Source organism: Peromyscus eremicus, chromosome 19 (assembly GCF_949786415.1).
Source record: "Peromyscus eremicus chromosome 19, PerEre_H2_v1, whole genome shotgun sequence".
Lineage (NCBI taxonomy): Eukaryota > Metazoa > Chordata > Mammalia > Rodentia > Cricetidae > Peromyscus > Peromyscus eremicus.
Window position 1 is genome coordinate 22,488,294 of NC_081435.1, and position 27,495 is coordinate 22,515,788.

Below are 27,495 nucleotides of genomic sequence, written 5' to 3' on the forward strand. Positions count from 1 at the left end.
CTTGAGACCTCTAAAAGGCTCTGATGATGGCATCTTATCACCCACAGGGTTCTGAGTGATTACATACCTACACATTAATGGCTTAAATGCTTAGCTCAGAATTGTATCCTCTTACACATGTAAGCCTTTTCTCTGTGTGAAGGTGCAAACACTTCAGAGTGGGTCACCATGGCAAGGAAGGGGTGAGAAAGTGCATTCTGAGCTGTGTGGGAATGCCCTAGAAAGAAAATGTCTAGAAATGAAAGGATTTGGATTTAATTCTCCTTTGTGACCAAGGCAATGATGTTAATACCATCTTAATAAGCCCCTACCTTGCCCCTAGTCTCATAAAACCCTCAAAGAGAAAATTCTTGAAAGGTAAATCTCCTCCCTTCTAACACTTGGCCTGGTGTGAGAGGTCCTGGAAACATAAAATAACCATGGATCTGCATAGGCATTAAAAAGAATGACTGCAATGATGAGCCACATCACAGTTGTCTTACAGCTTGCATATTTATTGAACAAATACTACTAAAATAGCTCAAATACATTGGGTACTTTTGAGAGCAACAGTAAGGACCACATGTTACAAAAGCTTGCGTCTCCAGCAGTGCGCAGCTGCAACTCTACATAAATGCCACAAATGCACAATACTGTTTTCTTGCTCTATTTACATAGCTGATATATCTATCCTAACAAAGGTGGGGGCGGGAGGGGGGAATGCACAAGAAACTCAGGCCAGTGGGGGGAGCAAGAAGAGAAGGAAGAAGGACAGTGCATGCATCATTGGTGTTTAACAGTCAGAAGCGCAAACAGTTCAGAACAAGGCCTGCCCTGTCAAAGGAAGAGCTAAAGACGTTATATAAAAATTAAGGTGGGCTTTCAGTCTGGCTAACACAACAACATTCCGTGAAGAGATGGCATTATCGGATTTTATTTTTGTTTATCCATTTCACTGGGAGCAAGGACAAAAATGTAAACTCTACACCTTGCTTATCAAAACTGCCCCAAAAAAAGGTGTTTTACCTTTTATCATCATCATCATCATCATCATAATCAATATCATCGTCATCATCAACATTATTTTGTAAAGACATTTTTTCCAATTTCAACTTTGGGACAGGTATAATTTTCAAATTTCTACTCAGATGTCAGTACTTGGATTTGTTTTTCCCACATGGCACTTATTGAAAAAGAGTGGACCTTTACCCCCCTGAATACCAGTCAAACAAAAAGAATCCAAAGAGATACCTCGAGATGCCTGGGGAATTATTGCTTTTCTTTTTCTAAGTCAGGCAGGTGAGGCTGCAGAACGGAAGAGTTCTGGTAGGTACATTACAGTTTTGTGATTGCTCCCGCTTACGCGACTGCACATCCACCAGAGCCAGCCATGAGGGGGCAGCCCCTCACGCTCCTGGTAGCATCCGCTCAACCTACAACCCTGAAGAAGAAAGCCACACTGAAGACACAAGGAAAACAAGACAATCCAGTCTAGAGAACAACATTCGGGGAAACAGAGTACCAACAACACCTTCTCAGAACATGGAAATAAAAAATAACTCCATCAGAGCTACCTCGCCAAGGAGCATGTTGAAAGTCCAAAATAGCACCATTCATCAGTGTCTCAGGTCCTGTGGCAGCATCTCGGTCACTTACCACAAGGAAACAATGAGTTTCAAACTACTTCTATACATCAAAAGAGTACATGGATAAAATATAGAGATATACAGACAATTGATGAACATAAACTACTAGGCTTGTTACATCTAAGTGAGAAAAAAAAAGTGGGGGGACTCTCAGCCTCTGCAAGAAGCAGTCGGGAGCCATGTGATGAAAAGGTGGGAGTGGACCAGTCATGTGAGAGCAGAGGGAGTTTGAGTTGTGGAAGACATTGTTGTAGCGAACCAGGCCTGAAGGCCCACCTGTGGGGGTTGTAAACGTGGATTCACAGTGTGAAATTCTGAGTATTTTCACTTGAGTCTGAATGATTAGAAACTGTTTTGATGATACCTATTTGTCCACTGTAAATTCTCTAAAGCAAGGCTTAGAGTCCCATAGTTTCTTCTTATATTTGATGATTTACACAGAAAAAAAATCCCATATATGATACCAAGACCTCATCAAAACCCCATACACCATATGCAATACAAATGGAGGTGTTACAATTAAAAAAAGTAGAGGTAACTGATATTCGGGGAGCAGAACTCATGGCTGCCTGGTGGAGTCAGAGAGGCAGCGCTGGTCTCCTCCATCTTCTTACGGTTCACTTCCTTTGGCACAGGAAGTCTTCCCTGCAGGGAACACACAGACAAACAGAGAGACAGACAGACACACACACACAAAGATATACTTAGTCATTTTTTAAACCATTTGAAAAGTTTTTTTTCTTCTTCTACCCACTTTTATCCTTGAACTTGTGCTATTTTGCCAACAGTTTATATATTAACAGTATTCTCTTGAATGTAAACATTAGGTCAGTGGGCAGTGAAGCAATTAAAGACCAGCCTTCCTTTGCTTGTGCAGAGGCAAGTGTTTCTGTCATGGTGGTGGCACTTCCTCAGAGTCAGATCTCTGGGAGAGCTGCTAGTACTAGACAGCACCCAGGATCAAACTGGGTTGGGAATGCACACCAGAGTGCCAATACACTTTTTAAAGATTTCTTTTATGTGTGCATAAGCATTTGCCTGCATCTATGTACGTATACAGCATGTATGCCCAGTGTCCATGGAGGCCAGAAGAGGGTACTGGATCCCTGGAACTGTAGTTACAGATGGTTGTGAACCATGATGTGGATGCTAGGAACTGAACTCAGGTCCTCTGCCAGAACAGAAAGTGTTCTTAACCACTGAGCCATCTTTGTAGACTCCTATTTTTTATTTTTCAGTAAGTGATGTGATGGAGGCTGACATTACACAATAAAAGACTTTAGATATCACAGTGCATAAATCTTTCTGTGTGAACTTTCTATAAGCAACTGGCACACTTCATCCAAGCACTAATGTCAGGACTAAAATGGTACCCAAGATCCAAGTGTTTGAGATGCACACAATGGAAAGGAATCCCAGACGGCAGCTGTAGGAAAGAGGAGAGTGAGAAACTACATCCAGAGGCTGGTGAGATTCAGGCAGCCTAGAAGTAGTCTCTCCTTACAGAGCTGATGACTGAATGATGGGCCCGACGGATGGCTGAGGACCACCACTGTGCCGCTTCGGGTGACCCACAGGCGAGGCTGACGGGGAAGCACAGCCTCCACCAGAACCAAGCAGCAAAGAGAGCAGGACAGCGGGGCCCACTGAACAACTGACACAAAAAACTTCATTCATTCAAAGAGAAAGATGGCATGCCCCATCCAGACACCCTCACAGTGAAGACAAAGGTCTCTCTTAATTAAACCATTACTTATTGGTGTTTTCTTAGGGAGGAAATAGCCTTTGTGGGTTTTAAGTATTTCTTTTCTTTTTTTTTCTTTTTCTTTTTTCTCAGGTTATAGGTTCTAACAAGAAAGTTTCAATGAAGTTGTCTGGATAGAAGTGCTTGGATTGAAGTGATATTCTGATTTTGTGACTTGTAAATTATCACACTTGAATCTATGTTGAGGATGAATTTGGGAGGCAGGAACTTCCAAAGAACCTGAAGCTGAGTACAATTTCCAATAGCCTCAGGGTAGATCACTGAAGCTGAAGAAACAACACCTACTGCGTGCGACACCCAGTGTGCCTACAACTTTGAAAGCATTTCCACATGAAATTTCCCTACGTGAAACCCACACAATGTGCCCCTTAACAATCCGGTTTAGGTTGTGATGGTGTTTTGGTATCAGTAAATAGCCAGAAAAATATAATTCTTCACACACCATTAAGGGTCTAAATAAAATTCCTCAAAGCATATTATTGGGGCACTCAATAATAGTGTGTAAAACATAGTAAAAATTAGTAGTTATAAAAACAACTTCAACTTTGAAATTTAGTATACAACCCACAAATTAAAAAAAGAAATCCACTGATATTTTCCAAGTAATGCTGCCACCTCATCTGACCAGTTAGTGTGGCCTTGAAAACGTTCCAAGGTCAGCACACTGCTGTGTCTTGCTTTATGAGACTCAGTACCACTAACCTTTGACCTCCATGGAAAACACACTATAAAATGAAAACTGAGAGCTAGGGAAGAGTATTTCAGATCTGAATTAGCACTAGCGTGACTCTCTCCCTCAGGCACTTCGACACTCGTTATGGTTCTGAATGCTTGCACTCGTTACTGGATCTTGAACCTACAGAGAGAAACAGAAACCAAAACAGTCCCTACCCAGTCTGCCCTTAATTAACTTGTTCTAGGGGAGACACCCAAGTAACCGCATGACAGAAGACCATCAGTAGGTCATGCAGAGGCATGCTACTGAAAGACCTTGAGGGCCAATAAACTAAAGGGGAGGAACTCCCAAACAGACAGGCTCTCTGCACCTCCTCCCTGGAGCCTGGATTTACTAGATTACAATCCTCTTCCTTGACTCCTACCATTCTGTTGTAAATAACTGTCTGTGTCCAGCACACCTTTTCCCCCAGAAGTCAGGCCTTAGGATAGTTGAGGTCAGTCACCTTTCTCCACCATCCACACACACACAATGATTCTTGTGAGGCAGAGGGCCCTGAGTACTCTACAAGTCTGAGGGTGGAGGGCAAGCAGAGATGCTCGGTGTCCACAGCAGGCCTGCTCTGCTGGAAGCCACCTCCAGATGGATGGAGTGAGTTCCTTCCAGTGACTGCTGGCTCAGTCCCAGTTACTAAGTAATGTGCTTTGGACCAAGTAAATTGAGATTATCTTCCATGCAGGTATGCAAAGGTGTGCTTTTCCAGAAGTTTCCTTCTGGACAAAGGACAAGTATATTAGGCTTAAAATACCACTGCACATTTAGAGAAGAAGTAACAAAAGAGCCGAGGGTGTAGCTCCGACTACCTACAGTGCCCACCCTACAGTATGCTTTGGCAGAGGCACAGAGTGAAGGGACGCACCACTGACCTCACACCTCACTGAGGACCCTCCCACTTGGTTGATATTGCCAGCATCAAAGGGTGCTATGGGGAGGACTGATTAAGGCAAGAATTAACTATACTGCTTTCTTTTACACCCTCAGCTGCTTCAGGGGAATTATACCCTGATTTGGCCCAGAAAAGAATGTCTAAGGACAAAAATACACATGTATATGTAGAAATAATTTTAAAGGGTGAGGCATGTAGCCAGTGGCAGAATATGTACCTAGCATGGGTTCTACCTCTAGCACCATCAAAACAACAACAGCAACAACAATAATAATAAATAATAGTAGTAATGAGGAGGAAGAGGAGGAGGTGATGGTGGTGTTAAATGGTTAGATTGCTACTGCTGTATGTGGTGGTGCTGGAGTTGTGGGGTGAGGATGAGTTCTGAACTTCAGTTCTTCTCTACTCCAGCTCAACAAGACTAGCACAAGTTGAGTTCCATCAGGTCCCATAAAACCTCATTCATCTGCATTTCTGCCAAAAGTTTCAACTTGACCTTCAGAAAGTCTCTGAAGGACTAAAAATGACTTAGAATTATTTTCTTTCCATGTCAACTGCCAGATGACAGGACTATGATTTCTAAAAATTCTGTCAATAATGGGAACTGCCTAAACCATTTAGTGTAAATTAGGTCATCTCATACAGGAAAATGACCGCAATGTTACATCTGGGGTGGTACCATTGCTCAATGACATGAAACTTTGATTTTGGGGTGGGGTGGAATAATATTGTATGTGTATGGGTCTTTGGCCTGCAACATGTCTGTATACTATGAGCATATAGTGCCCACGAGGCCAGAAGTGGGCATTGGGTCCCCTGAAACTGGAGTTAAAGACAGTTGTGAGCCACCATGTAGATGCTGGGAATCAAACCCTTACCCTCTGGAAGAGCAGCAGAACTCTTAACCACTGAGCCACGCCTCCCAGCCCTAAGAAACTGCTGAATGGAAGTCTTATTTGCAATGGATTTTTTTCTTTCTCGTGAAACTAGCCGATCAGTGCTAAGAAGCACAATCCTTCCATTGAAGGTCAAACTGATATTTACTGTAGTCCAAAGTATGGACAGGGAAAACTGGTGACTTACCTTGTAGGTTATGTTTTTAAAAATATGTTATTTCCAAGACCAGCATAGAATCATATTAGTGGATGATTCTGGGAGTGTACAATGGACATTGAGATGAAAGGAAGTAAGCCTGATCTATTTCTTTGTGTGTGTTTATGCTTCAAACTTGAAAACGGGGTTCACCGACAGCAGCTGGGGCTCTTACCTTAGTAAGACTTCCCTCCATTTCCTTGTATGGAAATGGCTCTTGGCTGACCCAGACCAAAAGTTCTGGGTAGTAAACCTATGGAGACATAAAAAAAGCACACACATTCAAATCACAAGGTCCATCCTGAAACCACATGGCCTCACCCCCACAAGCTCAGCTCTCAGTGATGATTCTAGATTCTAAGCTGTCCGTGTCATGTCCCCCACCCCCACCCCCCCGCACTGTCTGCTCAGAGCACCAGGAAATTCATTACATGTTTTCCCAGTATGCACTTGCACGCAGGAGAGCTTTGGCTAGTTTTCCAAGATGGAGTCCAACAGAGCAGAGATATCAATCAACGTTAGCTACAGCCGGTAAAGTGGCAGTTGAGTGGCATGTATGGCAGGGTGCACTAAGGGGCCACAGAGAGCTTTCAAAGCATCTTACATTCCATAAGTAGCCTTGCAAGCCTCAATGTTTATGACATAACTATTCGGGCGGTGATCAACACTGTTAGGAATTATCCTTCATTTATCAGAAGGTTGAAGACAGGAGGAAGGCAGAAATGTCTTCTATGCTCTCCAGCTCCATGGGGCCACTTACACCACACTGTATCCAGCTGCCCCGAAGCAGCCGAGTATCTGAGAGAGGGGCAGGGAGCTGGGCAGCTGCGTAATGAATGATTCAGATAATAAGAGTTGATGAATTCTGAGGGTGGGCGGGGGTAGAGGGAGGGAGGCAAGCTGAGCAAGTCTTCTTTAAATATACAAAGGGTTATTAGCATAAGGCTGCTGACCAGCTGTTCTCTATTTCCAGAAAGCAAGATGGAGGGAGTGGGGTGGGGCGGGGCAGGGCGGGGGAGGCTTAAAACTACAAATTGCAGATTTAGGTCAGGTATAAGAAAGAACTTGGCACAAGAATCGTTAAATTACTAAATGAATTTAGAGTGGAAAACTGTGAAATCTTCTTTAAAAGAATTTAGAAACAGAATCCAACAGCCATCTGTCAGAACTAATTCACATTTGATACCGTACTGCCTGAAGAGAGGGACGAAATTGGAGGAGACGCCTTCCAGACCTAAGTTTTGTAAATAAGCCTCCTGTACAGTAACTATTATTAAGAAGCATATCTTATTAACAGGTTAACGAAGAGACTCAGGAGTCACTTTCAGTTCTGGAAGTACTAATTGTTGAATTAGTGGTTAATATTTTGTGTGTCTCAATCAAGCTAGTTGGTTGGGGGTCTGAAGCAGGAAATGTGGATGGCTCATGTGTTCATTCTTTGGGATAACATAAGAGTAACTGTTTTTGCTGTTCTATCAGTGTTTATGACACATCATAGCCACGGCTCACAAAGTAACCGCATACACTATTTAATCGAGCCCAGCAGCAGGCCTATGAATAGGAATATTTTAATTACACAGAGGGGAAAAAGGAAAACTCATAAAGGTCAGGACAACTTGCCCCAAGTAACACATCCTGGGTCAGGACTGCAACTCAAATTAGGTTCCTAGATCTCAGCTCTCTTCTTCCCAGTATGCTGGTGTCTCACATTTCCCCTAAAGCAACATGTCTACTCTCCACCAGCCCTCTCTCAAAACAATACCAGCCCACAGCTACCACCCACTTTCGGCTCTCAAAGACTTAAGGGCTCCTCCTGTGAGAACCGTTTCCTCCCCTTGAGTGCGGCTCCTTTCTGAGACATGTGCTTCCCTCAAGTCTCCCCACTTTCCTTTCCCAGCTCTTTCCCTCCTCTGCCCAGCTCCTTCTTAAAGAATGACACCATCTGCCTTGTTTGGGACAGGCAGCCAGTCTTGGCGTCCTCTCTAGCCAGAAAAGAGGGAATAAAATTACAATTTAAAATAAATAAGCCTTTTTTTTTTTGTTGTTTCAAGGCATGTAACAAAAATCATAGCACATAAGATCCCAGTTTAGCCTGACATCCCAGTTTGACCCCAAACTGAAATCAGGAATAAGTTCACTTAATAGAAATTGACCTTAGGGACTGATCACTTTTCAACATGCTCACTACAGTTAAAAAAAAAAAAAAAAAAAAAATCAAATAGTGAGAAATGGTTTCCTCAGGAAGCAAAGGCAAAGTCAAGAAATGACATTTGTGATTGTGTGCTTCTCTGGGGATATTCCATTTTAACAAAGTCCCACTGCTTTAGCATTTAGCATATCAAAGCTACCAGAGCCTGTGTCAGCTAGAACAAGCAAAACCAACATTTGGTATAACATTCAGAACTTCTGGCAGGAGAGGGGCTGCTGGGCAGTAAGAAGTTCTGGGAAGATAGTTACTCTTAGATGCAAATCCAGGAACAGACTGATGGTAACGTGCTCCAAGTGGGCAAGACACCCCTGTGCCCACCACTGTGGCTCTCAGGACCCAACACAGTGTCACACAGGCTGCTGGACCCTGCCTGGTTTTCTAACTGTTGGGAATATTAGGAGCTGGAAATGACTCACGGTGAAGGCCTACAAAGCTGATGGGACTCCAACAACAGGAATGCGCTATGGACCCACCTGGAGTCCCTGTATGGACGCTGGGTCAAAGCCTCTCTTTCTCCTTGGTACCAATCGGCTCCTGTAGCACAACTATACACGTGACTCTCCCTGTGCTTGCTTTTCTGAATTCAAGTTCATATTTTTCGTGAAAACTAAAGTAACATTCTTTCTCACTCCTTATTGAGTTCTTACTTTGAGGGATGGTGGCTTGTATCTCAGAAACTCCAACGTTCTGGATAATGTACACAAAAATACCCTAAAACTGTTTTATGAAACCAGTAAAACAAAGTGTGCCTTGATCATCACAAGAGAAGCACGGAGACTTTCAACACTGTCTTCCGTGTAGAAAAATCAACAGCATTTTCCATCAAATTCTTCCAGAATATTACTCTCTTAGAATTCAAATAGGGACCCAGGGATACAAGCTGTATTTTCAAGAACTACAAAAATATGAGCGTTCACTCCAAAAATATAGAGAAGGAAGAATTTAGCATTTACTCGATTTTGCCTGAAAGTATGTTCATATTTGTCTCTGAGCATACTAATTAATGTACCTTTTCCCACAAAGTACTAATTAATGTACCTTTTCCCACCTCACTGATGATTAGATTAGGAACAACAGGATTGTATGAAGGTGTCTTAATATGTTTAAATCTATGATATACATTGAAATATGGTTTATGATGAAAATTTACCATTTCTTATTCTCTAAAGTATTTGATTGCTGGGCCTTAAGTTTAAATATCCCAGCACAGCATACACACTGAGAATAAAAAGCTCACCTTCCTTCCTTCCTTCCTTCCTTCCTTCCTTCCTTCCTTCCTTCCTACCTTTTCTCCCTCTTTTCTTCTTTCTTTGAAGACTCCTTTACTATCAAGTCCATAATAAAAAAAAAAAAAAACTTCAATTTTTAAACCTCTAGGTCATAAGCTTGAAAGCAGTTTGCTATCTGGTAGGAATTATAACTAAGAACTAGTACTGTAAATTAGAAAAATTTGTGTGTGTGTGTGTGTGTGTGTGTGTGTGTGTGTGTGTGTGTGTTGGAGGGGAATCAAAGACCAGTCTTTCCATGTTTCAAAAGAAAAAAAATGTAACCTAGAACACTGCCTAAATTCTTTCAAGCTTTTCATTTGAAAGCTTGCTGGTTTTTGTTTTTTATTTTTGTTTTTTTTCCAGTAGTCTCGTGGTCCACGTTTAGGGGAATGGAAAAGTCCTTTGTCCTATTTCCTATCATTCCCATTATTCCACAGCAGAATTTGATTTCTATGTATTACCAGCTGGTAATTTAGAGGCTTCTACAATTTCCTTATTTGTTTACTGCCTTTATCAACATTTCCTTGAGAAGATCGTTCTGAGATAATAGCCAGCAGAGGCAGCATTATATCTTTACTCTGAGCAAATATACGCCACATAGCTAAACACCACTTATTCAGCTGTTTAACAAACCTTCACAGAAATCTGAAGTAAAGACCGCTGCATGGCTTAGCTGTTAATGACCATAACTGTAATGCAGTATTTTTTTACCCTTAGAGGGGTCCATTGTGTTTCAAGGATGTAGACAAATGGCCTGCTTAAGACTTAAAAAGATAGATGCCCACCCCTTGCCATTAAGGAAACAGAGTAGGGTAGCAGGTGGCCAACCTCCATAATTAACTCTTTGTATAGCAAAGGGGTATATTTCATAATTTAGCTGCCAATTAAACAGTGTATGCCTACGTATGTACATGTTCTACTATGCCTAATTGGTCAGGAGGTTGTGAAGCCTCGTCCTATAATTTGAAGAGAATTTATGTGCACATTCATACACCTCATTTTGGTAAAAATCCTCTGAAGTGGCACAATTACGAATCTTCCTCAAAAGCCACTGAGTCCCAAGTGTTGCTGGTCGCAGAGTGAAGGATGTAAACTGAAACCATAAATGAGGGAGAAAGACCAATTTTCCCTAAGCAGCATCGCACCAAAGACCAAATGGTGGCCCAAAAATGATGCATTGTGCTGGCTCTCTAGAGCCCTGGTCTTAGAGGCCTGCATAAGCTAGACAAAGCTTCCTCAAGGGAAAGCACATGGGGAGAAATCCACTGCCATAAAAGATAGAAAAGAAAGCATGGAAAACACTGGGCCACCCAAATGATGGATAGAATCCTCGCAAACTTCAGAAAGCAGAATAAAGGTGTTAGTGCCTAAGCTGGTAAACACTGTGATGGGAACTAACTGAAACACACACACACACACACACACACACACACACACACACACACACACACACATCTTCACATACTGGCTGTTAGAACAATGAGTAATTAGAGAGAAAACATTATGGGTTTTCCTGCCAAGAAGGAATGGCTGGCCCCTGCAGCTCTGCTGACACTCCCAGAGTCCCCATGGTTTGATAAGTCCCTAACACGAAGAAAGTGGGGTGGGGGAAGATAATTGTACCTCAAAAGAAAGATCAGGATGGCTCCCAACTTGGTCATACCCATTGGTATCAGCTCGACCCTAGGTGTGTGTTCCTCTGATGGACTGAGAATATGTTCCCGTCTGATTTCATATTCTGTAGCAGATTGTGTGACCACTTCACATTATGTGTCGGACAATCCAAAGACTGGTAATTCTTTGCTGGCACAGTCAGAGCACTTGCAACAAGCTGTGTGGACTTTAATAGTAGAATCCTCTGAACTCTTTCTGCTCATTGTAAAGCCGCCATGAGAGGCCGCTGATGAATACGTGGGAACCCGACAGCTGTGGAATTTTATTTCTAGACTTCAACTAGGCAGAGAAAGGAAATGAAAATCTCCTTGCTGGCAACCAAATGAAAGTGTTTACATGTGAAATTAATCGTCAGCACAAGGAGCTTTCACAGCCCCTCTGTTCCACAATGTAATATTCTGTTTGGCTGCCCGACTTTTAGATTTTTGTCTTCTAAGAACAACAGCAAAGACTTTCAAGGGTAGCAACAAACACAGGCAGAAACAAGCCACAAAAGGTTAACAACTGTGTCTGGCTTTTCTTTTACACTACTGTACGAACCCATTGATTATGTGAATTTTCTAGGCTTTGATGGGGCACAGTTCAAGTCCAGGTATAGTGCGCTGGCTTGATAAAGCAGAGTAACACTGAGGTCATCTGCAAACACTTACAACTGCCCTTTATCCCAGCCTCATTCCTGCCCGATAGGAACTTGCTTAGCACAATGAAATCCATCTAAGACTACAGACACCCAAAACAGAGAGCATGCATCGAGGGATTCTCAGTTTTCTGCCAAGACACCTCCCCGGGACTGGAGGTCAGTCTGGTACAGGAATCAGAGCCAAGTGTGGTCTAGACTCGAGGAAGTAAGCTCCGTGCTTCAAATCTGGACTTTAATGGGTGACTTCTCCGTAATGAAGACAAAACAAAGTCTAAACAGCTGGTAACCGCTCAAAGTAAACCACGAGAGAAAGCACAAGACTAAAGCTCTGGAAAACAGCTCGTCACGTCTCAGAAGAGACTTTCCAAACAAGGAGCCAAAAGCTAAGGAAGCTTTTGAAACTCTGAGATTATGTAGCTGCAGCCGATCGACAAAAAAGTAGAGTTGGGTGGCGAGATGCCTCGGCGAACAAGGCTTGCGGCCAAGGCTGATGGCCTGCGTCTGAGCTGGCTCCAGTCCTCTGGCTGGCACAACTGTCCTATGGTACACGTGCACACGTATGTGCATGTGTGCATGGGCACACACACAAATTAATTAATTAATCAAAAAATTTAAGTAAATTGTTTTAAAGCAGAGACCACAGTAGATTTGCCTTTTCAGTAAAGGAAACAAACAAACAAAAAACCAAATGAGAAAGAGAGAAGAAAAGAGGAAAACTGAGTCTGTGTTAAGCTACAGCCAAAAAGCCCTTGAGGCGTGTAAGCACAGCATAAGCTTTTCTTTACCCCTATGACTCCAACAAATATGTTATTAAGATCTTGTACCTCCCTGGAGTAGAACCAGGGTAAATATTTACTTAACACGTCTGAATTCTAAGTCTGGACCACCTTATCCCACTGGATGGATTTGCTTGCATTTGTCAGTAAGAAAGGAGAAACATGGCGTCTTGTGAGATTTCTCCAACGCTGAGGGTCCATCAAGGAAGAAAACACTGGGCTGTTCATTGTGATTTGCGTGTAGTGTGCCCAAGTGCAGCTCTAAACCTCAATCAGCACTCTCTCCGACTGCAGTAGCGAGGCTGTTCTCTTCCCAGCCTCCAAGTCCAGCACCTCAGAGATCCTTACATCCCAAGGCTAGCAGGAAACTCCAGACTTAAATTTTTTTAACATTTTAAATTTTATAAACTTTATTATTAAAAAAACTTGCAATTGCTTAAAACTGTATTTCTTTTGTTAAAGCCTTCAGTCAAAGACTAGTGAGATACTTAATAATCTAGACAGTGAATGCTGGATTTCCCTGGTCTGGGCGGATGACAGACTGCTGCCCTGAAGGTCTGAAGACATTCCAGAGCATTCATCCGGTTGACTTTTGTAAAAGACCTCAGAAGAAGCTTTCCAGAAAAACCTGCATTTCCTCCACAAGTGTTCATTCCAAAAGGCAATAGTCACTCTTTCCACCAGTCCAGTGTCTTTGGCTGGGCAGCCACAGCCACAGCCACCCTGGCACTGGGCAAACGTCATCTCATAGGTGCTTGTCATTGTAGACTGAGGGACCCTCACAGCCTCATAACCAGGTCTGGAGGGAAAGTCATTTCTCCGTAAGAAGACACAGCTTATGAGAAGCCTGGCCTTCTCGAGAAAAAGAGCAGTGTCTACAGATCTGCATGTACATCCTACAGGAGCTCTGGTCGAAAGAGGCCAGCCACTAAGCAGTTTCCCATAGCCTGACCTCGGGACAAACCAGCACACGTCTAGACGGACAAGAGAGATGACAGAAGCTGGGAACGGATGTGTTACGGCTCGGGACACTGCCCGGTTTCCAACTACTGGGTGAAGCAAGGACTGAAGGCTGAAGGCACTGTCTGCTGAAGAGTCCCGGGAGGCGGAGGACCAGAGGAGAACTTCCACCCCACGTGGAAAGGGTGTTTCAGAGCAAGGCATCAAGAAAGAAACAATGCTTTGAAGAGATGTGAAACCGACTGTAAAGGAAAGTGCCTGACCAAGATCCCACCTGTATTCTAACCACCATGAAACCCCTGTTTAAACTTAGAGTATCATCATAAACCTTGACTTTATTCACCAGCCTTCTATTCTAGTCCCCATCCTGCGTTTTCATTCCACTGTTAACCAAATATCAAAAGTCTACTTTTCCAAGAGAGGAGACTACTAATGGGTGTTGTGGGAACCCACAGGAACTGAATGTATAAATTCATGGACCCACAGTCACATGTAGTAAGGTGTCATAGAGTCCATCATAATGCTTAGGGTTAGTTTGTTTACCTCCCTTCCCCCTTGCAGAAGATGAGCCCAGGGCTAAGTGTTTACTCTATCATTGAGCTACATATCCCAATTTACATGTGTGCTTTTAGAAAAACAGTTGTAGGCATGTGGATTTATGTATGCATTTAGTAGTACTGGGGAGGGAACCCAGTACCTCATGCACGTCAGCATTCCACCACAAAGTTTCACCCTCAGCCCTGGGCAGTAATTTAATCCCCACCATTTTCCTATAAGGATGAAATGAGCCGATACACAGTATTCACACCAGAGCCAAGCACACAGGCGGGTGCTCCCGGGACCATTCTCCTCTCACTTACCATTCTATAGATGAAGATACTGAGGGAGAGTTGGGGGGTCTTTCCCAGGGTCACACAGTCAAGACATGGAGAAAACAGATTGCCTCTGTCTTTACAGACTCAGTGGTCACTACTGACACTGTGTGCCTTCCCTGGAGCCACCTGGATTGTCTCCCCGAGGCTCTCCAAAGAGTGCTGATCACCCCCTCTTAGTGCCCTGGAGATGAAATGTAGATACATTTCTGATACTCACTGTCAAAAGTAATTTTCTCAAATTATTTGTTGTTCTAAAACCTATTTCCAGTAAATAGTCACTCCTTCAAACAGAACTAACCTTAAGGGAAAAAAAAAAAAGCAGTCTTCGAGGACACAGGATTTGTTCCACAGTGCTCAGGTATTACCACTGCTGCTGTGGAAGTCTACTAGGTGAGCAGGAACTTCAACATGGCGACATTAAGATTTTGGATGTTACTAAACCCAACAGAAGAAACACTGGCAGTCTCCGTTTATCAGTTTTCATCTCCATCCTTCCCCCTCCTCCCTCCCTCCCTCTATTTCAACTTCCCTGGAAGGAAATGATCAACACAGCACAAATGTATCTAGCAATTGCTGCAGCAAATGACAAGGCCCATTTGCCGAGAAAGCACATTGTTTTATTATGACCCCCAAATGAACTCTCCAACATCTCCTCCTCAGATGGCCTCCGAAGGCCCTTCAAATTCTGCTCACTGTTCTCCTTCATGGAAGATACTGGAAATCCTGTTCACTATACCTTTGCTTTTCAAAATTCTAGCCAACTTCAAAGCACACTGCTAAGAGAATTCGAGTCTTCTCTTTAGCAATGATATGTGGAGACAAACCATGCATTGCATAAAATATAATGTGATCCTGACTAAAAAGGAAGAAAATAAACACTAATTAGAGCAGGGAGGCAGTGAGCAAGCTACTAGAAATTAGAAATTCAGAAAGAAAATAGATTTAACATGATTTAATTTGGAAAGTTTTAATTAATGTAGCAGAAATCCAGACAGTTCTAAAGACAGGCTAATGAAGAGATGGAGAAGGGGTAACAAGCCAATTACTAGGTAGTCATGGTCTAAAGACTCCAAATAACAAGCAATAAAATGTGTCCTACTTCATGCTCAGACCACATGGAAGACTACATTCAACCATAACTAAAGTTATAAGAACAGCTGGTGATTTTAGTGAAAATTCACATTATCAAATAAGTTGCTTCTATGAGGCCAAAGAATAAATTTAATCGAACCTCTGATTGAATTTATTTTGATAGTGTAGATAACCAAGCCTCATATAATAAAATTAAAGCTTAAGAAAACAGTCCTCAGGAAAAAGGGGTCGGGGTAGGAGAGACTCTGTAAAGATGAAATAACAGCATGTGGAGACCTGGCTCCCAGACCAGGATAACAAGATCTGAAGAATTTAAGATTCTATTATCAAGAACTCAGCAAACTGCCAGGCCAAAGCACTGGATGATGTGTAGTTAGACCCAACTCTACAAGAGAGCCAAGCTCGGAGACTTGACCTGGTACAGATCATTGAGGCTTTGGAAGAAATCAAATCCAGATAATCCAGATACACATGTATGAAGACAGAGGGCTTAAAGATATAAGCAGATATGTTGATTCTGTATTAACTAACTGGCTAAGTATGGAATTTCAATTGCCCAATCAATCCATGAAAAAAATATTACGAAGTCCTTACTGCCTGTGAAGTAGAGGGTATGTGGTGGGCACTTTGCAAAAGCAGAATGCACTTTTTTTTTTTAAATCAATAAGTAATGTCCCATTGATTTGGACTGGGACCATCAAAGAAGCAAACACAATTTTCCTAAAGGCTTTTTAGGGGATGGGGTGCTAAGGAGATGTTTCTATGGAAAAAATGCTTTGACACAACCACGAAGACCACACTTTGCATTCCCAGTACTCATGTAAAATCTGAATGTGGCAGCACATGTCTGTAACCTCAGTGCTGGAGGAGACAGTTTGAGTCAAGGGCTCGCTGGTCAGTCCCTCTGAAATGGCAAGTTCCATGTTTAGTAAGGAATCTGGTCTCAAAAAACAAGGTGGTGAGCAGCTGAAGAAGACAGTGGACATCTAGCCTCTACATGTACATGCAAGGGTGAGCAACACACACACACACACACACACACACACACACACACACAATCACAAGCCACAAATCAAAGAAAGTCTGTTCAAGAAAGCAGTGTGCTGGTTAATATAATTCATCTGTTCGAGTTCTAATTATCTTAATCATACAACATCTGAAACCCTCTGACGTTCATGACTTTGAACCATGGCTGTATGCCCTGTACCTGTTCTCTTTCTCATCTGGTTTAACTGAGTTCCTACAGCGCATTAGGGGGAATGCTCAGCCATATGCTGCCAATCCCACACATGCTAATATGGCCACGTAGCAAGTGTCTGACAAACTTTCAGACTATGGTCTCACCAAGCCTTGGGGTAACTTTCACAAGGACGACCTAGTGAAGGGTAGGAAACTCTCCTGTGCTGGAAGTACTGAGTACTTAATCCCAAACACTTACTGGGGCCATGTTTGACACTGCTTTTAGCCACCTAACTACTGACTATAGTCTTTCCTTCATAGAGAATGTCCAAGAAGCAGGGTTCGCCCTTACTTTCTAACTCCTTCCTGTCCAAACAATGGTTTCCTTTAGCAGACACCAACTTTATCCAATAAAAGTGTCCTCAAAATGCCTTGGCCTATATTAAACAAAACAACTTTTGTAAAATTCTCCCTGCTCAGCCTGTAGTATTTTTCCCTGCTGGAATTGTATCAAACCCAGTTCCACCAGGAAGGCTGTTACCTGCCCCAGTAATCAAAGGACAGTTGTGTGTGATAGTGATCTGAGTTCAGGAGCTGAAGGGCTAGAGCCAGCCAGCCACACCAACACTTCTTTGCACTTTCTGAGACTCCCTCTGTTTTAACTACCTATCGGGAAGGCTCTGATTCAGAATTTTCATTGGCAGCAACCATTTGGCTATTCCCCCTTCTTTTCCAATCAGTGTCTCTGCCAATTTCAGCCAAAAAGGAGCAAACAGACCTTCCTTTCTTCTGCCATGCTCTCTTACATCTTCTCCTCCATCTCAAATTCAAGTTATTCTTGTATTGTCCTCCATGAAAGTTAGGATGGACACTGAACCAAGCATTCTGGAACCGGGGCTTTGAGATGCCTCCAGCTATATAATCATAACACCCTGAAGGCAAACGGTTTTAGGAAGCAGGCCAAGGAAATACTCAGTAATAATTTTGTCTTAAGAGATTTCATCACTTTGTGAAGCCGTAGCAGATTCTGCTCAACTGCATCCATTAGAGTACCTAGAGGCGATCCCTGCTGTCTGCTGGAAACACATCACTGCTAACTGAGGGCATAATGGTGCTCCACAGCCAGCACCCTGGATGAGGTCTGGGACTCTCCCCGGAAACAGCAAACCACAGAAATCCAGCATTCTGAGCTAACGTAGTGCCACTCTGCTTAAAGGGGTATAAAAGAAGAGAGTGCAGAATTGAATTTAAGAGCTGTGCTTCTAGGGTGGTTAGATCTGGCTTAACTGTTCCCTTCACCTCCCTAACACAGAGTATTCCAGAATGTTCATCGATCAAGTCTTTGGTCAATGAATGCATCATGTGTCCAGACTCATCTCGTTTCCTGGACCACAAGATTAATAATCTGAGAGATTGCGACTCTGCACAGGGTCAGGCTGTTAATGGTTATAAACCCTGAAGTAGGCCACCTGGTTCTGGCCAGAAATGCCAGACTGTCATGTATCTATGACACTAACTCATTTGTTTATTCCACAAGCATTAGGGCATGTATTGATCACTGAGGATGTGCCAGGTCCTGGTTAGGCATTATAGCCGAGATCAGCCTGGCTTATAAATGGAGGTAGGCTCCATTCCAAGGTCCCATTAGAACATGTTAATGAAGGCTAGGGTTTGTTTCCAGACTATGTAGTAACTATGTCAAGTTATTTTACTGGCTGTCTAAAAGTTCTGAGTGATGGAACTTTCCCATTTCTGAATTCATCACCTTACCCACAGATGAAAGTGGGGGAAAAGCAAGACATCACAGCCTTACTGCTTCCAAGAAAGGCAGGCTTGTGTGGTGGTCAGGGTGTCAGTCCTTCAAGGTCACAAAGAGGAATTGTACTGGTGTGATACATGGACAAGGCACGTAAGATTATTTCCACCAGGGATACTAGGATTATTTCACAGAGCTCATTCTCAGTCTTGAAGCACAGCTTTATTTTGTTAGGTGGTGCATTCCATACAGACCCAGCAAAGAAAAGGCACAGAAGAAAGGAACCCTGGGACAAGCAACCTGGCTAACCCCAACTATGGCTACAAATAAAGGATTATTGCAAATGTTTCCCGGCAAGTTGGTTTCACCCCAGAAATTAAACTTAGAAATATCTAGTACACTGGGGAAAAAAAAAAAGTATTTGTGAAAACGATGGAGGACAGATAAGCAGTTCCAGGAGCAATGTTCATCTATGCTGCCCTTGCTGAAAGGCCTGGAGAAGAGCCCAACTCACCTAAAGGAACTACAGCCGCTGACCTATATTGGCCTCACTGGAAAGCTGAGGGATGGGCCCAACTCACCTAAAGAGGCTATGGGTCAGTCCCACAGACCCTAGTCCTGACACTTCCTGTGGAGATCGTGAAGCTAACATCTCCCAATGTGAGGCTCTAAGGAAGTCCCTCGTGGACAGACTTGGCTTTTCCCAACTTGGGTGAGTCACGTGAGGCGATTCCCCTCAGATACTTATGGCTATTGACTACACAAACAAGTGTCTACAGGACTCAAACGGTAATTTTATTAAGATGCTGCTCGGAGCTGGCTTGTACTTCAAAGCACGTCTAGTTTAGTCAGGAAGACCCGAGGGAGACAGCAGCTGAATCCCTAACACATCTGGTCAACCTGAGCATGCACCCAGTCTGCCTAACCGGAAGGAGATCCTGCCTCCTTTCAGGCATCTGGCACAGCAGGAGGCCCCTCGGGCTCAGTGGATACCACTGAGGGACTTGTCACAAAGAAGGGCTGCTGCTGCCTTGGGAGGAGTGAGAGGCGGCTCCCTTCCCCGTTTCCAGATCACTGGCCAGGGGCATCCCTTTCCCCGTCAGTGTAACCCTCGGTCCAAGGACAGTAAAAGGGCACAATAAAGACAGCTGTACCTTTAACCAGAAAGTATGTGAGTTGGGGACATGCTCAGCTCAATCAGAAAAGAACCCAAGATAGTCTGGTAACCTGAGTGAGTGCACTGGGCCATCTGGAAGATGCCTGCCGAGTGGCTTCTTCTGCTTAGCGCATCAAGTCCTTGACTTCTAGGTCTAATTTTTGAGATCTGTCCTTGACAGCACAGAGGTCCTTAACAGGGAAGAAGCACTACTGCAAGTACAACTTCCTGATCCATCCTTTTTATCTAGAATTGCCTTCTGCCTCCTCTAAATCTACCCGAATATCCTTAATTCTTCGTGGACCCAATGCTTATCAAAGACTACTTTCAAGACTTTAGAATAGAAAATGTAATACGGCATATTATTTGCTCTCAAGGAAAAAGAACAGCCCACTTCTAGGGCTCAAATTTTGTGCTAACACCAGGCAAGTGTGCATGTCATCCTGAAATACTATATTGGGGATTTGGACATGACACTCGGGATGAATAACAAATGTTGAGGCTGACTGATGCTTGGTCACAGGTGCAAGAGGAATCAGAGGTGGCGTGCATGAGCAACCTGCCATGTCTAGGTCTAGATAATTTCTATTTCATCAATAGGAAAGATTTCCAATGGAACCATCCACCCTCATCCTATGTATCTGCCTCTGAATTTTATACTTAATCTTGGATTACGGAGTCTTGCAATGTCTGTTAGATTTGCAAGCTGGTCTTGCTTCTACAATTAAAATGTGCATCCACTGAGGCTAGGGGCTGGGTATGTATGTGCCTTCTGCAATCTAAAGAACTATGCACAATGCTTAGGTGAGAATGCTATTCAGTTGACAGGCAAATGGTGTATATTCCCACTGCTCACTCTTCTTATTTTTGTGTTTTCAGGCATGCTGCCTTTGTGTCTTTGGGACCACAGATTCAGATTCTACTAGAAATAAGTGAGTGTTAAAGTCACAGCGCTGACAGTGAAGCTCCTCTTGGATTCAGGAGGGGATTTTTATAGCCGTAGGATAAGCTGCTGTGAGCTTTGAGTACCACAGATGGATCAAACCCAGAGTACCAGAACCTCATTGCCTACTCAGAGCACGCCTCTGAACACTGGGAATCGGAGCCGTCCAAGGTACTCTCTTTTGGCAAGTGCCACACTTTATAGTTTACCCACAAAGTTTCTTGCCCCTGTAACAGATAATGGCAGGTAATTTGCTGTGTAAATGAAAGTAACATTCATTTTGGGTTCCTGGCACTTTACAAGGAGAGGTTAATGATACAAATTACCTCTACTTCACCAAAACTAATCATGGTGACTCATTAGAGCTAAATTGTAAAACATCCAACTTAATAGATATTAGCATGCACACACAAAATATTTATTAAGCTTCTACTACATATTTACTAACTTCTAAGCATGAAATAGGAAGTAGAGAATTCCTCTGTGGGCCTATAATCAATTGGGTAATAGGAAAAAAGCTTATGAACTACTAACAAGTTATATCATCAGGGTTAGTAGCGTGTCTTTGCTACTCATGAATGGGTTGATAGTGAGAACTTTGTGGAGAGAAATTTAAATGTTTAAGTCACAAACTAACAGGGATGGCTGGTAATACTTACGACACACTAGACAGAAGCACTGTGATTTTTTTTCCAGCCAATGAGATGAAATATTATTGACACTCTCTCAAGGATAAAAAACGTCCCCAAATATCTGTTTTGGATAAATTTAGACCCAGTGCTAAGCTGTTTTCTAGTTCAAGCCAGAAGAGCAGTTTAAAGTTAGACTCTTGCAACACACCCTCAGACAAGATAACACAGTCCAAGCACACTCGAATCTTTCCCCCTTTGTATATCTGGATTGAATTTGCTGATAAGACTGCCTTATCCCTAGCCTTTCCTTACACAGCACAAGAATTATACAGATAAAGCAAGCAAATCCTTCCACTACTACATCACTCCAGCATCATTTGAATTACCAAGATGAATCAGATGAAATCAAAGGCTTTTTAAAGCGTGGTTATTCAGATAATTATTTCAGTCTTGTGTATCACTGAAGCTGTAAGGATATGGTCCGAAGACTTCCCAGCCATGAACAGCACTAATGAGAAAGCCTAGGATCAAGGACACTCCAGCGCCCCCTTTCAAGGCATCTGAATGCACTCAAGGACTTTTAATGACCAGGTAAATGAATATTTAAATATTCAAAATTCTTATTTGGGAATTGCTCATTCATCTGTGCAAAATATTTATATTGTAGAAGCCCATTTTCTGATTTTGGAAGAATTTATTTTAAGATTTAAAATGAAGTGAATTCCTTTTGTGTATTTATGGTAATCTGTCCTATATCTAACTTTTCAAGAAACACATAGTGTTAAAGTGAATAGCTATTTATTCCAAGGTGTTTTTACTCCAAGGTGGTAGGTACTTGAGTACCATCTCCAACCTGGCTATCTCTATAACTCAAGAGGAAGCTGGACTGGGCCTAAACCCAGAGAGACTGATTATCTCTTCTGTCCTAATTCCCCAAACAATCACCAATTCTCCCCTTCATGGGCACAGGAAGGTCTGGTGAAAGACAAGATGGCACCATATAAAATTACCTCCCAGATAACACCAAAAGTCGCTGCTGCAACTTGTCAATTTACATCCCAAACCCAGTGACACAGGCTGCCAGTAAGACTAACCATTCCCAAGCCTTGCCTTTCTCTATAAACCAGAAAGTTTATGTTAATGGGGGAATTGCTGAAGGGGTTCTCTCATGAGCCTGTGAATGCTCCTTCACAGCTTGTGTGGGAGCAGAGTGCCATGAACAGTATAACAGAGTCAACCCATCTTTCTTAATGCCCAGCATCAGCCATAAAGAGAACTGAAACTGTTCCAGTTCCTAGATCTCTGCTAGAACACTCCAAGTCCATTCTTATGCCACTGGGAGTCTGTGGCAAACACATACTGGGAAGCACGTTTACTCCACAGAGGGTAAAACCAGGACTTTAACTTGGGCAGTGGATTAAACATCTGGTTTTTCAAACCAACTTCAGTATATATTCTAAAATGTTTTCTCCTTGTTGGCATATACCAGTCAAGTACTTTTAAAACAAAATGCACAAATCAAAAACACATCATAAAATAGAGGTCTAGAAACTTAGCAAAAAGCTATGTTCTAAAGTGAAAAAAAATCCCAAAGATCCCTGTAGACTACTACCAATAATTAAAAAACATGCAAAACTCTACAAATTGCGAACAATAAAGGCAAAGGCATGTTTGCTAGAAAACTGAAAAGGCTGGAGAATGGGTCACTGATAAAAATATTACGGTCAATAAAGATGCAGAAAACTAGCTTAGAACAACACCTTAACAGTATTCTTGGGTTGTTACCACCTCAGGAATCACCTCCAACACCATCACATGATTGGTACCCTCTGTGGCTGTACTCAGAGGCCCAGACACAACATGTGCTTTGAAAGGTGGCACAGAGTTGAAGACAGACATGTATATCATTGTATGTATTTATCATTTATTTTAATAACGCAAACAGCACTCTATGAATCCTGCATGCCTCCAATTTACTACTGTGGAACCCTAAGTTCTAGTTCGGTTTCTGATGCTGGAATAATATTATTGACCTAAAACAACCTGGGGAGGAAAGGGTTCATTTGGCCTAGAAGTGATAGTCCATCATTGAGGGAAGCTGTAGCAGAAGCCAAGATTGGAACCCGGAGGCAGGAACTGAAGCAGAGGCCATGGAAGAACACTGCTTACTGAATTGCTCCTCACAACTTACTTACCCTGCTTTTTTATACAACCCAGGACCACTTGCCTGGGGTGACACTACCCACAGTGGACTGGGCCCTCCCACATCTATCATTAGTCAAGAAAAACGACCCACAGAAATGCCCACAGGCCAAAAGATTGAAGTCATTCCTCAATTATTGGGGGGGGAGGGTGTCCCTCTTCCCAGGTTGTTCTAGTTTGTGTCAAGTTGACAAAGACTAACCAGTGCACCCTACCACCTTAGTGTAAAAAGACCAGATATTCAATCACAACCTGTAGAATTCCAGAGTTTACTAATTTCTTACATTGGCCTGAATATTTATAAATCTGTGTTTGAAACGACCTTTTATAATATATGGAAATTGTATTCTCTGTAGTGTTTTACACTATGTAGATAAAAAGGTATGTTTAAGAGAAAAAAGCAATGCTTATATATATTGCAGAGATGGTCAGCAGTTAAACACCCTGCTTCCTGTAAGTAATTTCTATCGTATGTGAGCCAAATCTTTAAGTAAACTAGTTACAGAGTTCTATAAAGTAGTCCCAGTTTTAATCAAAGAAAGGAAATGAACTTCATTTTGCTAACGAGAAAGAGGTTGAAGATATCTCTAGTATCAGGTTTAAAAAAAATATATTTGAAACTTTTTTTTTCTTTTGCATTACTGTACACAAAGATTTTTCAGTGCTCAGGCTTTCCAGATACAAGAATTTCTAGAAAGTGACTTGGAATCACCCTCAGACAATAACTGTCGGTGGTTTTATTTCAAGCAATGGGCTTGTGCCAGAAGGGACTGACATCTTGATGAAAGGAACATCGAAAAGTTGTGAGAATATCTTTTTTTTTATGAGTAAAAATCCTCCCAAGAGAAACAAAGTGCGACCGTCCGCCCTGCCACCACACGTCACGGACAAGTGAGGGAAATTAGCATTTAATATTAATTTGTCCTTGCTTTTCTGCCTTTGAATGGTTCCAACTTTCATTCTCAGCTTGGCATGCATGTCTGCCTTCCACAAAGCACACCCCACCCCCCACTACAGAAGCATGGTGCTTGGCTTTGACCTTGATCTATAGGCCTGGATTTGGCAGGGTTCAAGGGTCCCATTTATGTTTAACTATGACTGTCACTTGAGACATTGCAACACACAGCCTTTGTGGTCCACCTAGGGTGATGCAGTGAGCAGGGCTCTAGAACAGGGCCAAGCAAGCCATGCGTCCACTCCAGGAAAAGAACTACTTTGTAATGAAAACTCCACTCCACCAACACCTTACTTACTACTTTGCAAAAATGGCTGACTGGGAAGGTAACCTGAAGGTAACGGTTTGCAAGGAGTTCATTGATTACTTTGATTCTCTGTTCACCTCTTTAGTCTTTCTGCCCCAATTCTTTAATTTCATCGTTAGCAAACCAGTCCAAGCAAAACCTACTTTGCTCAGGGCTTTGACACCCACTTGTTGAAATGCCAGGCAAGGCACAGGTTAAAAAAAAAAAAGATGAAAAAGCTCGCTTCTTAATGAAAGCCAATCTGAACTCATTTAACTGCCTCTGATTCATCTTTCTCCTTGGAAGCTAATTCTTGGTTGTTCTCAAAGAACAACACGAAGTATATCAGATCCAATTTTAATTCACTAAATTCCACCCTCATTTAATAGAGAAAAAAAAGAAAAGAAAAAAATAAGAAGTAAATTAGGCAGGCACACACTTTAAGCAGGGAATAAGTGTGTTGAGACCATCAACATTTTCAGGAGGCATGCTGCACAGAAAGCTGCAGAATGTTTTTGTCTGTTTTTTTTTTCCTCCCCACAGAAGTTGAACATATGTATTCAGCTGCTTTTGCTGTGTATTTCCTATGGTGCTTGATTTAATCAGAAATTTAACTACCCTCTCTGTGGATCACACTCCTTGTGAGAAACCACTATATTTCACTTTAGAGGTTAATATGTCTGCCCTCTAAAACTGAAATGTCTCTTTTAAAGGAAGTTATAAGTAGGAAAAAATGCATATATATTTTAATAACAATACATGATATATTCATTAAAATGATCTTATCTACTGCTGCTAAGGACAGCATATACTATAGCTTGTTACTTAGACACAGACTCAGTTTTGGGTAAGTTCTGGCTATCTGTAATAGAAGACCCACTGCTTTGTTTGAGCCCGTCTGCCATTCCCCTTCATGTATGTCACAGCATGTCAATCTGCTTAAAGAACAGAACAGTCCCTGCTGTTTGAGTTAAAACATCCTTGCTCTGAAAATCAGAATTTCAGTTTTCTATTCAAAATGACTGCAAGTCAATAAATCTAATTCACCACATCCGATTCATATAGACTGCTGTACTGCAAAGCACTCACCCACTGGAGACAGAACCTTTTAAAGGTCAGATGGGATAGGAACAATAGAGAGGCAGGCTGCATGAAGGCGAGTGGCTGATACTTATATGTAATCACTGATAAGGAGCTACTGAGAATTTCTTCTGGTGACCGCTTCTTACCATTTTGAGAATCTTAGTAGTCTCGGGCTCCTGTTCCCCCTTTCTTCAGTCCAGGGAGACCAACCTGCAAAATATGTTTAAATACAGTAGACACATTGCTTCACCACAGGTCAGTAAATGCAAAAATGTCTCCTCGGAGGTCACAGACAAATAACTACTTTGTGTGCTGAAGATGAGTTCCATGCAAATTATTCTAGCCACCGGAGCCTCTGGAAGAGCTTTCCAAGTGGTCTACAGGTTTACATAGGGGACAAAGGAATCCCTGGCACCTGGCTCTGCAGTCCTGGGCTATTCTTAGTGTCTGGTTCATCTTTAAATTGCAGTTCAAAAGGTTTAGCAACTTAAAAGTAGACCCAAGTGATAAAAATAGATTGTTTTCTGGCTGCTCTTTGTTCCCAGACATACTACTGGCAGTATATTTGCAATCAAGACGAGAGAACAAGAATCAGCCTTCCACCGTAGTGTAATGCCTCAGAGTGGATATTTTTGGAAATGGCACTGCATTACATAACCTTCCGTGTTTTTTTTTTTTTTTTAAAAAAAAACTACACGGGGAGAAAGTCAGGAATATACACCATTATGCCCTTCTCCCGAAACCAAATAAACATTCACGTACATGCTTCAGTGGTTCACCCTCTATCTTTATTCCATTAGAGCATAACTCTTTTGTTAATGTAAGTTATGGCAAAATTAAGATGAATGGAAAAACTAAAAGTTCTCCAAACGGGGCATCAGAGGCACCTAGAGTTTTCCTATAATGTTGTTATAGAAACATAAATGCAAATCAGGTTATTAGCAACACCAAGAAAAAGCAGTCATTTATTTTTTTTAATACTCCCGAACCCCAAGTTCAACTGCTTTATAAGAAAATACAGAGAAAAGTGTTGCAACAGCGAATACATGAAAAGACCCGCAGCAGCAACATTGAAAGAGTAATCAAGTGTAAGGATTTTATACAGGGAGGGGGAAGCTTGCATGCACCAAAGTGCATTTAATGCAAAGGAACAAAACAGCTCCTAACAATGAGCAAGAACAAAATTAACCACACCAGCAAGCAAAACCCCACCCCTTCACAAAAGAATTCATTTCTCTCAACTTGTGCGTTAAACAAAGGAGGGGGGGGGGGGAGTCGAGTTAAATTCCAGCCTTAATGCAGCAGGAGCAAAATGACATAATTTCTCCAAGGTGTCAGCTTTAGCTCTAAAATTCGGAGGGAGAAAGCATGAACTCTGCAAGGTTGAAGGGTCCAGCTTAGAGCAAAGGCAAGGAATGGACACAAAAGAGAAAGCAGCGCTCCCAGCTGGGGATGAGAAAGGCATATACTTACAGACAAAAGCCCCGCTCCCTGTTCACTCTCTCTCCTCTCTACACCTGAAACACAAATGTGGATGAAAAAGGGCATCATGCTAGAAAGACAGCTGAGGGAGGGGGAGGGGAAAGGGGTGGAGGAAGAAGAGGGCGGAGGGGGAAGGGAAACCAAACCCCAACCCGCTCCACTTCCAAGAAGTGCAGCCTCGGAAAAGGAGGGGAAGGGATCCCTGCCTTGCGCGCTCTCTCCA

General features: G+C 42.4%; 1 protein-coding gene across 1 annotated transcript; it reads right to left on the reverse strand.

Annotated features, from left to right (window-relative positions):
- Nucleotides 1-493: 493 nt before the first annotated feature.
- Nucleotides 494-27,495, reverse strand: Nrep (neuronal regeneration related protein). The gene is made up of 4 exons (XM_059246183.1): nucleotides 27,264-27,495; nucleotides 25,937-26,000; nucleotides 6,280-6,357; nucleotides 494-2,270 (listed from the first exon to the last, which is right to left on the reverse strand). The coding sequence occupies exons 2-4, from the start codon at nucleotides 25,937-25,939 to the stop codon at nucleotides 2,145-2,147; spliced, it is 207 nt and encodes a 68-aa protein (XP_059102166.1). The 5' UTR covers nucleotides 25,940-26,000; nucleotides 27,264-27,495; the 3' UTR covers nucleotides 494-2,144.

Bases quoted from the DNA above. Each gene is read 5' to 3' on its own strand.
- Nrep (XM_059246183.1), bottom strand. The intron at 2,271-6,279 runs GTAAGAGCCCCA...TGTTCCCTGCAG, and splicing joins TGGAGGGAAGTCTTACTAAG to GGAAGACTTCCTGTGCCAAA.